The 14318-nt window shown below is 43.0% G+C and overlaps 1 protein-coding gene across 1 annotated transcript; it reads left to right on the forward strand.

The window, feature by feature from the left end:
• The first annotated feature begins 747 nt into the window (after positions 1-747).
• PLEK (pleckstrin) lies at positions 748-13758 on the forward strand. The gene is made up of 9 exons (XM_072332529.1): positions 748-876; positions 3844-3999; positions 7225-7406; positions 8298-8389; positions 8764-8948; positions 9761-9865; positions 11558-11641; positions 12305-12374; positions 12760-13758. The coding sequence occupies exons 1-9, from the start codon at positions 829-831 to the stop codon at positions 12897-12899; spliced, it is 1062 nt and encodes a 353-aa protein (XP_072188630.1). The 5' UTR covers positions 748-828; the 3' UTR covers positions 12900-13758.
• The last annotated feature ends 560 nt before the right edge of the window (positions 13759-14318 follow it).

A 14318-nucleotide genomic window follows, 5' to 3' on the forward strand; every position in this document is an offset into this window, starting at 1 on the left:
AGCCCCAGCCTAAGTGGGCTTAGCTGTGAATGTGATTTGGAATCTTGTTCATGACAGAATTGCTCTTGGCAGCGCATCATCCTCTTCATTGCCTCATGTGTAACACCATCCTTCCTCCTATATGGGAAAGAGGGAGTGTGTCTGCTATAATACCCCATGTTTTCATCTTATTTAACAGACATTACCAAATGGGTTGTGTAACAAGTAAAAGATTCTCAGAGGAAGCGATATTTTGACACCTAACCAGTTTGGGAAGTCTTAGTATTAAACTCCAGGTTTTTTATATCAGCAGAGGGCGCAGCATCATTAATCAAGCAAAGGCTTCCCTGCTTACTGCCAGACCCTACCTGCTTGTGCTTCAGGAATCAGGCTTCAGAGGTGGGATGAAGCAACAGAGCTAGCAAGTTAGAAACTTGTAGAGATCCTTTTGGTAAGCACAAAGCCATATGATACGTGATCCTCCACTGTTTTGCTAGAGTTCATGTATTTGTGGAGTGCTCTTTCTTCATTGGGGTTAGACTTTAAAGTGCTCATTTAATTTCCCAGGACTCTGTCATCAAGGCTGGCAGTGCTCGATAGAGTTGAGCATTTTGCTGTGCTGTTGCCTGTTCTATCAGAGGCAACCTATAAATACACTCAAGCTTCTATGTTTCCCTATCTCTTGCTCAGCAAGAGGAAATGGGCTTGTTTTCATGTGATTAGCAGGCAGAGGAACTTGTGAAAGTGACACAGCTGTACTGTAAAAAGAAAACCCCACCCCACAGAGCTTGTTACCAAAGGAGCTTAACTGCTGGCTCTGATAGACCTGAGAGCAGGACTGCCTGCAACATGGAGCGAGAGCCGATGCGCATAAGGGAGGGCTACTTGGTTAAGAAGGTAAGCAGGCGGCCTTGGGCAGAGTGAAAGAGCTGACTGAACAGGCTGGGGAAGCATGGGGAAATGCACTTTGGTTTCAGTTATTTAAAACTAAAAAGGCTTTTATTCCTTAAAAAGGTGACACGTGAAAACAGTTCTGTGAGTAGTAAAACAGTGTGATGCCAGTGATTACAGAAGGACTGCTAGCAGTTATATATTGTTACAGTGCTATATGATAAGGAATTCGTTTATTCTATTGTGCTTCTGGGTCAATATATATATAATTTTTTTTTACTAAGAAACACTTAGCCTTGATTGGAAGCTTGGTAAAAATAGGTAACAGCTCAAAATGACCAGAGCCTTTTCTACTGTGTTTTATCAGAGAGTTAAGTATTAGAGAAGCACGCTGTTATCCCTAAAATAGGGAGAGCTTTAGGCTACAACATTTATTGAAATCCTTGGTGAGATCAGCCTGGTGCCCAGCAGTTTAAACCAAGTCAGTTCTGGAGCAAAGGAAGAGCTCTGCTGCGGGGTCTCTGTTCATCAAAACCAGAATTCCACTCCTTGGAGCTGCTGGCTGGGGAGGTCTCTAATCTGCCTCCACTCTTGCATAGAAGCCATTCCTCAGGCTTATTTCCACTGGCACTGGAAGGAGGCAAGTTCATACGGTAATCTCAAAGCTGCACTGGTGCTGCCACGAGGAAGGAGGTGACCAAATTCACTCATGGTAGATTGCAGTTCTCTCTAGTTCTCATGGCCCAATACTTATAGATTGTGAGCCACTTGCTCCACTTTTCCATGGCAAGGGAATGGCTGGAAACTTGGACCCAGATGCTGTGGCATGCCAGGGAAAAGATGTGTGCAGATGCCCAGTGTGAATTCCTACCATTCCTGGGGGTGCTGGGTCCCCAAGCAGTCTCTCTGTGGGTACTGCTAATGGAAAATTGCTGCTGCACACTGTTTCAGTAGCAAGGGAGAAGTGGAAATTGTGCCCCATTTCTGGAATGAGCTCATAAGCGATTCTGTCCTTGCTGAAGTGAGTTTGTGTTGATGGTGAAGGGCAGCAGAGTGCCGAAGGGAGGCTGGTGGGCAAAAGGAGAAGATGCAGACCAGACTGGTAGCAGCTGTTTGATCTATCAGTGAGGCTGCAGTGGATTCTGTAACCAGAGCTTCCAGCCAGGGTGGGCAAGGTCCTAATCAATCTTACCTGCTACTGAAGTACCCTCCTCTTTTGGATTCAGTGTTGGCTTTCTATGTCATCTTAAGCTGCTACGTGTATATGTGGTGACTTCATGTAATCTTCTGAGCAAGCACAGAAAATGGCTTATCTACTCATGTAGTGGCTTCCATTGGCAGGGCACATCAGAGTCTTCAGGAAGTATTATCAGAAGTATCAGAAGATGTGGTAGGCAAATAAAAGGAACGTGCAATGGTTCAGGTCATGACTCACCATCTTAACTGATTCCTTAGCAGAAATTCATCCTATGGGTCCACTCACTCCACTTCTCCAGAAATTAAACAGGCAAAGAGTTAAACTAAAGGAGGCAGCATTCAGTCCCTATGTGCAATCCATATCCAAGAGAGACTCTTCTTTGTAACTCCTTGTTCAGCCCCCAGCACGGGGATTTTTTTTCCTTTGGAAAGTAGCATTCACTTGTTGGGAACCTTCTGCCTCCAGTGAGGGCTGCAGAGGCTGGGAGCAGGTCCCATTCTTAGTAACATCTCTGCTGACAGCCTTCCCTTTTTACTGTGTAGTTGAATATAAGATCTGATTCAGAGTGTGAAAGGCCAAAGAAGGTGGAGCAGGAGGAAGGATGTAATAGAGCAAAGCTATATTTGGGGAGTGGTGGGGTGGGAAGATGGTTTTTCTGTCCCATTCACGTGTGTAGAAATGCAAATGCAGCTGGCGCAGTCTCTCTCTCTCGTGTCTGAAGATCAAAACAAGCCGCTTTGCACAGCGTGATGGTGTCTGCCTTGCTTCTATCTGCAGCTTTAACACTGTCCAGCCACCATGGTGGGGGGGAGGATAAACTGGGGTTTCTGTTCTGGAAAGACTAATGACAACCACTATTTCTGAAGCACTCAGGACCTGTGTATGTCTGATGCTCTTCAGTAACTCTTCAGAGAAGCTGTTGATATTCAGCAGACTTAAATGTTCATTTGGCTGAGAAGTCACGTAGGTGTCTGGGATTGTGACTGTTTTTAAAGCAGTTTGCAAACAGGACTAGAGAGCTAAGCTAGCTGGAGCGCCACATTCTTACTAATACTAGCACTTAATCATGCTAACTGAGCATAGGGAAACAGACCATTCTTTGAGGTCCTGAGGCTTTGGCCATTTATTTCACTATGTGTAGGTTATGGCCCTGGCTTTCTCTATATTTCTCTTGTCTAAGAACTGTGATTCAGAAACAGGAAGTAAAAACTTCAAGAGATGAATTGAAGCACCTCAAATTCTCACCACAGCAGTTAGGGATCTGCACCCTAAGAACCTTTAACTACTTATTACTATTTGCTTAAGTCAAGAAATCCTCTGCAAACTTAAAATCATAGTATCACTTGAGTTGGAAGGGGCCATTAAAGTTCACCTTGTTAAAACCCCCCGTGTTGAACAGAGAGCTACAGCTAGATCAGATTGCCCAGGGTCTGGCCCAGCCTTGCCTTGAAAATCTCTAGGGTTGGAGCATCTACTGCATCTCTGGGCAGCCTCTTCCACTGTCCAGACACTTTTATTGTATAAAAAAACCCTTCTTCCTAAGGTTCCCATCGAAATCTCCCCTCTTCTAGTTTGAAACCATTTCCCTTTGCCCTGTCACAGCAGACCCCACTAAAGAGTCTGTCCCCTTCCTTCTTACAGCCCCCCTTCAGATACCGAGAGGCTGCTCTCAGGTCTCCTTGAGCCTTCCTTTCTCCAGTTAATTTAGAGTCAGATGTTCCGTGGGAGATCATGTCTTCAATGGATACCATGTGAACAGTGATTTCTCAATGCAGGGTAGCATGTTTAATACCTGGAAGCCGATGTGGGTTGTGCTCTTAGAAGATGGAATTGAATTCTACAAGCGGAAATCTGACAGCAGCCCCAAAGGGATGATCCCACTAAAAGGAAGCACCATCAACAGCCCATGCCAAGATTTTGGCAAAAGAATGGTGAGTACTTCTTTTTCTAATAACTATGATTGGCAGTATATTTAAACTCCTGAAAGCCCTAAGAGGACACAAGACTGGTCGTCCCATTCCTTATGTAGACATCCTGTTGATCACTCTCAGAAGGGGTCACAAGCGGGCTTGGACTTGTGTAGTGTTTAAAAGGTTTGAGGAACAACTCAGGATATTTCAAGAAGAGCAGTTCAGAAGGCAGTTTTTTTGGGTTTCTGGCTCTATCATAGTAGATCTAAATTGTATTTTCATGGTGCCAATAGCCACAGAATCAAACTGTGGCAAGTTGTCTCATAAGCTCTGGTAAAGCATAATTATGACCAAAGATTATGACTGGCTTGCTTGGGTGGGAGGGAGATAAATGCTGTGATACAAATGCTCTAAAAAAGCTGCGATTCCAAACTGTTTCATTACCATTCGTTAAGTACGTGAGGTCAGGTAGTTCATATCCATATGGTCTGTTTTATTTGCATGTTGTGTGGTTATGTGTAGAGCTTTTGCCTGTGACTAAGAGCTTTGGGTTTACGTGGTGAAAAACCCAAACTGATTTGGAGAAGTTATTTTAAATGATGCTGTGCATCTGGGCACTCTGTGGGCAAGCATAGCAAGCAAATGGGTAAGGCCCAAATTTCCAGTGAGATGCACAGATCGTGATATTAATAAATTCAAAGTCTTGTTTGAGAGAAAATAAGTCGGGAAAATGCATGTATAAAAATAATTATTGTGTCATGGGGGTCCTGAAAAAATTGTGCTGGTGAAACAGGATTTCTGTGATCAAAGAATAGTGCATTTAGTCCAGGAGGAGACTGTACTGTTGTGTCTGGAAGGAGAATTTTATGTTCATGTCTCCTTATCCCATCCTCATCGTAGATACCGCTGAACTGGCAAGGGGGAGCATTCTGTTGATTCAGAAACATTTGAGACTAAAACCATCTGCTCCTTCTTGCTGACAGCTTCTGCACTCTGGCAAGGCTGGGCAAGACTTACTGTTAACCCCTGCAGCTTTGGATCTGGCCTTTGCTTCAGCAAGTATATGCGCAAGCCCAGAGCTCTGTGTTACTGCACTTGACCTCACCTCGTTTGCAAACCCTGAACAGTAAAGGTGAAGTATAGTTACATCCAGAGATAAGAGCATGGGGCAAGATCATTAAATAACCAAATGAAGTAACATAGTATATCTGTACACATTTGGTTCTGATTCTGTCAGTTTGAAACTATGTCCCTACATTATCTAATTAATAACCCTCTGAACAGCTCTCCTTGCTCTATAGGTGGGGAGGAGGATGCTATGTTCTGGACTATTGGATCCTATAACAAAGTACTAGACCTTCATTTCTTTTTTTTCCTCATAAAGCATTTTCTTTTTTCTGGACAGTTATTTTTGTGGTTTAAGTGCTGATAAAATCACTGTTGTTCTGTGGTAGTTGCATGTGCACTCCTTAAATAAGCAGGGGGGTCCGAAGTGTTCGGTGTCAGATCAGAAAGACAAGGGATGTGCTTTTTCAGAGGTAAGATTCGATGCAGTTTGTTGAAGTTAGTGGAAGTGATCCCAGTGACTTCATTAGGAGTTGGAGCAGATCCTCTTTGTTAGGTCAGTGAGATCCCTCTGCAAGTCCATAGACCAGCGATGCTGAAGATGTACATTCTCTGCAAATTTGCACTTCTCAAACACTCAAAACTACACCATACTCATTCACACAAGGTGATGTTATTGGAATTGGAAGTATAGTTTTGGGTCAAGATTTCTGTAGGGTAAGAAACTGGATAACTCTCATTGGGTCCATTTTAAGTCTAGTCTTATTTGAGTTCACATTGGGGCAGGGAATACTGGGCTGTGAGCAGACTTCTGTATTCAGCTGGTCTGATTTTAGCTGTTTGAGTCAGGTAGGCCCCAGTACAGTGACATAGTCTGAAGCCTCAAGGGTGCATATCACCAGGACACTTAGTTTGGTAAATCAGTTGCAAAAAGCAGATGTTGAGGGGAAAGGAAGTAATCTTGGATTTATTAAACAGATAAATCTTGTTCCTGAGAGGCTGTGACTGCAGATTTTCATTGCAAAATGTTCTTATCAGTGTTTACTGGTCTTGATCTGAATCTTTATTGTTGCTCAGTGTAATGTTAATTCTGCTATATTCCTTCTTCCTCTCTTTTCCTTTGGATGGTGTTATCGTGTATGGTTCCTTATAGTGGGATTCATATATCTGAAGTGTTGGTATTTAGTTCAAGCTAATGCTCTAATTTTCTTAAAAGCACAAATAGATAAACATCTCCAGAAAGGGCTTTGTTCACTTCTAGGATTGGAGGCAGCCAATGCTTCAATGGAGTCATTCAGAGTCTTGATTTCATTGCTGTAGATCTATTCTGTGCCCCTTGATGATAGTCTATACTTGTCCCCATGGATCCATGCTGTTTGCTCCCTTGTTGGCTTGATGTTTTAATTTGGATGCCTACTGAGTCTTTTTATTCTTGTACAAATATGGAAAACATAACAGTTCCTCTTATGGGGAGTTGTGTTTTAGAGGAAATGGAAGCCCTCTTGACTGAGTAATTTGACCCGGGTTTTCCATCCAAAAGATGAAAGCAAGATCAAACAGTCTGAACTTTGAGGGCTTTTTTTCTCCAAGTTGGTGTTGCATTTTTTTCAGTCTGCCTAGTCCTGCCTTTAAAAGATCTGCTCTCATTCTGTGGGATTACAGGCTTTCCAATGGGGTCAGCGTATTATAGAGGCAGTGATCGTGATGTGTATCTAAGAGCTGGATTTATCACTTCCCTACCAAATTCTTAGAAGGATGCTGGGCTGCAAACATGCGCAGCTGCTCCCTGATGGGGCTGTTTTTCTTCCCTCTGAGCAACATGGTGTGGTTTGTTTTTTCATCCTCCAGACTGACCACATCTCTAAACAGTAAGACAGGTTTACACCAATGTTAAGATTGCAGGAGATGGGTACTTCAGTTTTGCTGCTATGTTGGACTTCCCAGCAAATCAGCTATATCAGTGCCGCTCACTTGTGCTGATGTTAGCTCTAGCTGGAAAGTAACAGAAGTCAATTGTCTGTACTTTTATTGTCTATGCTTTTCTTCAGAATTATTTTGTCTGTGGCTCTAAGGCACTCTCCAAAGCCTCCTAGGTAAACTGTGTGCTGTGGTGGCACCAGGTTAATCGTACCCAACCAGCTACACTACAGTAACTGGAAAATACATTGTCTGTCCTTCCAGTTTGTCTTCAAGCTCACTGCAGCCAAGCAGCAGGACCACTTCTTTCAAGCCTCCTACCTGGAAGAGAGAGATGCTTGGGTACGGGATATCAAAAAGGCAATTCAGTGCATAGATGGAGGTCAAAGATTTGCCAGGAAATCCACAAGAAAATCCATCAGACTGCCTGAAACAATCAACTTGAGGTATGTTCTTGTAGCTCTGCTCCTCTCTTTACTTCCCTCTGCAGGCAAGGGCAGATACGTAACCTCAGCATGGAGGAGCTGTTAGCATATCTGTCTGTGCTACCTGTCCAGTTTCCCTTGGTGTCCTTTCTGCATAGCTGACAGTTTCAGCATGGCAGAAGATAACTTGTGTTGAGAACTGGGTAGATCTTTCTTTTTGATGCATCATCTTTTATAAAAACAAGCTAATTTGTCAAAGGATTTTGCTTCTGAGCACACTGCAGCACAACGCGTGATCTTTGAGGAGAAGCATTTTCATACAGCATAGAATTCAGTGTTAAAAATGAAATGTTTTTATATCTGTTTGATCTCTGGGACGCTGTTAGCAGTGGTTTTTGCATGATGAAAAGAGTGCTGTCAGAGAGTTCGGAATCGGCAAAGGGAGATGGAGATATAAAGGGCACACACAAGAAGCAGACTGTTTGCCAGTACAGGTCAATGTGATATATGTTTCTGGGCAGCAATTACAAAGATAGGAGTGAGCCTGTGGTCCTTCTTAGAGGACAGTGAAACTACATGGGGCAAAAGTCCAACCAAGTGTCTTCACCAGATTCATCAGAAGATTGCCTTGACTGAATAAAAAGCTGAAGAATTTAGCCTGTGACACTTCGTGTTTGTCCTTCTCATTTCAGAACCTCAGGGAATTAGCTCTGAGCAAGTGAAAAGCAGATGGGAGGGAGGAAGTCAGATCAGGAGTCACTGAGGTTACTCAGGGCCTCTGAGAGCAATGTGGGCTTTAGGGATGTCGCAGTCACAGGCTTTCTGCTCAAGAAAATTGGAAGACTATTTCTGTAACAGCTGGATATAGCTTTTTATATGCTAACAGTTTTTGTTTATTGGCTTTATGCGCAGTGCTTTGTACCTCTCCATGAAAGACCCTGAAAAGGGAATAAAGGAATTGAAGCTGGAAAAAGATAAGAAAGTGTTCAATCACTGCTTTACAGGTAAGGAGCTCTTGTCCTGTGTTGGTTTTTTTTCTCATTCAATAAAAAGAGCACAGGACTAAGAGTCTAAAGATAGACTAAAACAGCTCTGAGCTATTCAGAGTACAGTTTGTGAAGAGAGCTGGAGAGGAAAGGTCATCTTGACCACTGCGGGACGTGCTCAAAGGGATGGAGCTTTGAGAGTGTTCAGATACAGTCACAGTGAAGAAGAGAAAATCAGATGAGTGCCAGCAAGATTGAAATAGATCTTTCTAGAAAGCTGAGTGAAACAATGGAGTTGCTGCTGGTGGTGTTTATTTATTTTAATATAAGGTTTCTGTGTGTCTGTCTTGGTTTGTGACTGATATTCATATTGTTAATTCCTTTCCAACCAGGCACTGCTGTGATTGACTGGCTGGTGTCTAGCAACTCCATCCGAAATCGCAAAGAAGGCCTCATGCTTGCCTCCTCTCTCTTGAATGAAGGCTACCTACAGCCTGCAGGAGATACATCCAAGGCTGCAGCTGAGGGACTGTCAGATACCCCTTTCCTGGATCTCAGCGATGCCTATTACTACTTTGTGAGTGTTGTACTGGTTTACCATTGTTTCTGGTTTGCAGATACTCTTTTTAGGCTTGAGCCTTATTTCTTAAGTCCTGGAGGAAAGGCTGTCAGAAATTGAGATCCCATGTTAGGTATCTTTCTCTGTGTGATGCTCAGAATAAACTGGCTCACTTCAACAGTTGCAAGGTCAGTTCTGTTGCTCAGCGTGAACTGAGTACAGAGATCAAACTGTTTTCTTTTTAACTTGGACTTTGTTCCCAGTAATTTCAGCAGTAAGCAAGACTCGGCCACCAGCTCCCCTGATGATGATTCAGTGGAAGGGAAGAGAGTAATTCATCATCATGAGGCTTCTCAGAGCAGCTCAAGCTGGAAACACTTTTCTGTGCTCAGGGCCATCAGATGTGATGCAGTACACATACAGAGCTTGCAAAGAAGCAAAAGTTTTCAATATCTACTTCGTAAGCCCTGTGCTGGGAAGCTTACCCAACCTTTCCAGTTTATTTCTTCAAATCAGTCCATTGAATTGGGGAATGGGCAGCCTACAGTGTATTGGCTATGTCAGCTTTGCTTCATGTAAACTGCGATGCACGTAGGTGCTCCAGCTCTCTTCATATGCCCAAAGACCTGTTTTCATAGTCCTCAAGCTGGAAAGCTTCCAGTGTGACATGAAGAGGTCCTCAGCTTTACTGGAATGCTTTTTCAGTAAAAGAGTTGGGTTTTTAGGTATCAAAAACAGAGTGGAAAGAAGGCAAAGAAGCCACACTCAGACATTCTGTATAAATGTGCACCATCTGTGTAACTATTTAATGTTCTCTTGTGATCATGCAGCCTGACAGCGGATTTTTCTGTGAGGGGAATTCTAGCGATGATGATGTGGTCCTGAAGGAGGAATTCAGAGGCGTGATAGTCAAACAAGGATGTTTACTAAAGCAGGTTGGTACTGCATGCCCTCTAGCCTCTCATTGGGATTGATACAGGATTATTCTTTTCCCCTTAAAAGCTTTAAAGAAGAGAAAAATAAGCCTATGCCACGTCTTCCTTCAGTGGGTTTTCTCTCTGTCTCCCTTTTTACACAAAGAACCCTTCCACAGCAGCAGGACTTCTGATCAGAGTTGTAAGAATTATTGCTGTTAGTGCAGAACAAGATAGCTCAATGTTTAAATTAGATACAACAGAATGCTGAAGTAAGTGTTTTAGCAAAGGTATCTTCTTCTTCTGGAAGTCTGGTGCCATGAAGGAAACTGGAAAGTATCTGCTGGGAACATTTGGTGGTATTCACTTGTATTTCTCTTGTTCAACCATTTTACTCAAAAGCAACAGAAGAAATCAGGCCTGAGTCTTTCTGCTAACATTTACCCTGTCACATCCAGCTCAGCCTGGCTAGTATTGCGAACAGCAATAGTTAGTTGGGAAACTAATATTTTGAAATGCCAAGAGGAAATGAGTCACGATGTTGTTCGCTAATTAATTTCTATTTAGTCACCCTCATGAACCGTGGCTCACTGTGGGTGCCACTACTTCTGCTGATGGTGTGTTTTCGAGACTGGAGTGATGGATGGGGAAAATCTAGACCTGCTGTGTAATGATGTTGCATGCTGCTACAGTTACATTGTGAGTGCTGTGAAATGAGTCAGTGTTTCAGCTTCCTGAAATGCTTCCAGATCTGATTCTCTGAGATGTCACCCAGTCTGTCTTCCCTGCAGCTTTTCTGGTGACTCATCATGTTCAGGCTTGGAATGTCAGGTTGGTGCTGGAGGGGAAATTTCTTATCTTCCAGAAAGAACAAAGGGCAGAACTAGATGAGCTGGATGTAGTCCATGTGTACCTTGGGGTCTGTGAGGTGACCAGCCGGCCCAGACTGAGCTATAATATGAGATCTCCCAGAGCTTGAATGCACCTAAACAACACTGACTGATGGGAAGTGATGGACTAAAGGCTGAGGTGACTTCTGTTAATATGTGGATGCCTGCACTGCTTGGAGCAAAATCCATATGCTGATGTTATGCTCTAAGGGCAGCCCCTAGAGGTAAGGGCTGGGTGGCTCAGAATGGCTTTGCTAGAAGGCTGTGAATTGGCATGGAAGTTTCCTCAGCTATCCAGACAGGGATGCTGTGGAGAAATGTTAGGATCTGAGCCCGGCTGCTAATAGCAATGAGGCATTCACATCTGTATCAGGTAGTGTTATATCTGCTCAAGCTTCTCAGCCATGAACTATCTCCAGGGTGCCTGAGCCAGATAAATCATTTTTGCTGTCCTCTTTGCATGGAGAAAGGGACCTTCAGATCATTCTTCCAATGGGTTTAGGTACCTTCCTGCAAGGTGTTTAAGATGAACGTTTTGAGGCAAGCATTTTAACCTCGTTGTCACAGACCTCATGTGAATGCTGTAACCACCAAGCTATGAGATGTGCTTAGAAGACTCTCTCATGTAGAATGTGATGCGCTTTGTACAAATAAAAAAGCCACTGTGAAGGAAAAGTAGTGGGATACAGGAAGCCCAGGCCCAAGTTGTACTCCAGTGAATATTTCCTATCCAAACATATCATCTGTCCCCCTTGAATCACACAGCACAGCTGGCCATAAGCATTTGCAGGGAGGGCAGTTGGTGATGTTTGTGTTTTTCTAGGGGCATCGGAGGAAAAACTGGAAAGTGAGGAAGTTTGTTTTAAGAGAGGACCCTGCGTATCTTCACTACTACGATCCGGCCGGGGTAAGACGTGTTTGCTCAACTTCGAATTATTTTTCTGTTTGGCAGATTTGCTTTGGGGTTGTATTTTTTTTTTTTACTTTGTTTGCTTTTCAGGCTGCCCTCATCTAGAAATAGGAGTGAAGTATTTGCTTTGGGGTGTGTGATAGAAAAAGCCAGGCAGGAGAGTGGGACAATTTGTGCTCACACTACCTGGCCACTCTCTGGGAAAGTAAGAGGGAATGATGGTTTTGGCTGTCACAGTCTTGAAGCATGAGAGGAGGAAAAAGTCTAAGTTGTAACAGCTCCTGCTGTTCGTTGGTTTTTTATTCTAGTGAAGCAAACAAAAACTTTGTCAGATCTACTCCTCTTTCTAATTAACCTCCTTTTCACCATGAAAACGAAAGCTTGTCGTTGGCACAAGGTTTATATTCTTTCCATACCATTATTAGGGACATGCAAAACACCCTGCAGATTCTGAATTCCAAATTCCAAGGGAGATTTCTTAGTTATTTACAGGTTTGTGAATGCCCCCTAGCTTTCAAATCACACTGGCTGAGGATCCCTGGTTATCTAAGCTGACATGCTGAGTCACCAAATGGTTTTTGTTTCCATGGTGGAGCTGTAGTCAGTTGCTGAGATGTGAACAGTTTCAGGAGTGTTATATTGAGTTTGCATCTTTCCCAGGGAGAAGATCCTCTAGGAGCAATCCACTTGAGGGGCTGCGTGGTGACTGCAGTGGAAGATATGCCAGACTGTAAGGAACCAGAGTGAAAGAGCTGTGTTAGAGGGTTTTGGTGCATTCTTTCCATCTACCAAAAATCACAAGTTATATATATATATAAAAATCTATATATATGTTTATTCAAAAATAATCTACTTGCAGCAATTTAGTAATTGTTCGGTTCTGTTTAATTACTGGAGGAGTAATTGAGTAGAGACCCTTGGACGTGAAATGTGCAGAATTCATATCTTTTTACTTCAAAATAGTGACAGATTTAACGGGCCTAATTTTGCAAACTGTTTACAAAGGTGTGGTCAGGCACGGCTGTAGAAATCTCTTTACAGAATGTAAAGGAAGGAACATTTTAAATGCAAGACTGTGATCATTTGTAACTGACTTCCTTATTTCTTCCCCATAGCCAAGAAGTACGACGTCGAAAACAATCTGTTTGAAATAATCACAGCAAGTGAAATCCACTATTACTTGCAAGCAGCTTCATCCACAGAGCGCACAGAGTGGATCAAAGCAATTCAGGCAGTTGCCAGGACTGGGAAGTGAAGATGATCCACCAGCAAGAAGGAAAACTGAAACTGATTGCTCAAAACAAAACGGGAGTTCTAGCTTTTCACTGAGATAAAGTAGTGGCAAGCAGAAAAGCCTCCTAAGGCTTGTGGGTTGGGAGGGGGGGGGGGGGGGGAGTAAGTTTCAGTTCTGTAGTGGACACTACCACAACAGAAATGGAAAGTGTCTTACTAAATTATAGCATAGAATATGTTACATTAGTGTGTGCTTCCTGTAGCATTCAGTATGCTTTGGGAAGGTTATATCTTATGCCTTTCCCTGCTGCCGCTGCTGACGGCGAGAATTTCACCATTAATGGGACAGGATCATGTTGCTGTCTGTACATAAGGAATAGTTACTTAAGAGTCAGCCTCTCTGTGTTTATGTATGTTCTAATAACTCAAAGGATTCCCAAGACAAACTTCACACTTCCTTCTTTACTAGCCCGTCTTTCTACTGCTATGTTCAGCTATCCAAGTAATGCAGTAGAGCTAAGGAAAGAAATCTTATTTGGAAATGGAACCCACGCCTTTATAATCCTTCAGTGTTAAGGAAGGGAAGAATGCAGACAACTGTGGTAGCACTATGCAGAAAGCACGTACAAATCAATGACAGCAGTGTGAGTATCCATGCAGGAAAATTCTTTGCCTGTGTTTTTGCAAACATGAAGCAGTCTCGGTTTTTCTGAGTTAAACACGTGAGGTTCTGCACGTAGCCTGTTCCTGTTGCATACAGATGTCTGAGTGCAAGTAAGCTTAATAAATAAATAAATTAGCTTCCTTATCCTTGAGTAATCTTATTCAGAACTCTTATTCAGATTTCTTGAAACTAAGAAATAAACATGGTTCTAAAGCTTATCTTTAGTTCTGTGTCATTATACGTATATATACCCTGTTTGCACGTACACTGTGACAACAGAGCCGAGATAAGCTGCTACTTCAGCTTAGGGTATTCTGAATGATGTTCAGGAAGAAACTTCATCCGGTTCATGGAAGCTGTGTTATCATATGAAGCCATTGTTTTGATAAAGCAGTGGTACAAGTAGCTTGGTGACTGTGCCTTGGTCTGTTGGACCAGCTTGGTGATGATTATCTGCCAGCATGCGGTGCTTCGATGTAACGTGAAAACAAAACTTTGGCGAGTCTGAAGAGATCTAAGCTAATCTAAGCTGAAGGTTGATTGCCTAGGTATGGCTTGTTGCTTTCCAGCAATGTTATCCCAGTATTGTGCCTTTCACTCTTGCCTAAGGAACTCCCTGCAGTTACATTCATACTATGGAGTTGTAGTTCGGTATTGAACGCCTGCAGAAAAACAGGTACCCCTTTTTTGCAGAGACCCTCTGGTGTTGGTGAAGCTCTGCAGGTACAAACCAATGCAGCGAGATGAGATCTGTACCTCAGAAGACCATACCAGCCC

This window comes from Excalfactoria chinensis, chromosome 3 (genome assembly GCF_039878825.1).
Source record: "Excalfactoria chinensis isolate bCotChi1 chromosome 3, bCotChi1.hap2, whole genome shotgun sequence".
NCBI lineage: Eukaryota > Metazoa > Chordata > Aves > Galliformes > Phasianidae > Excalfactoria > Excalfactoria chinensis.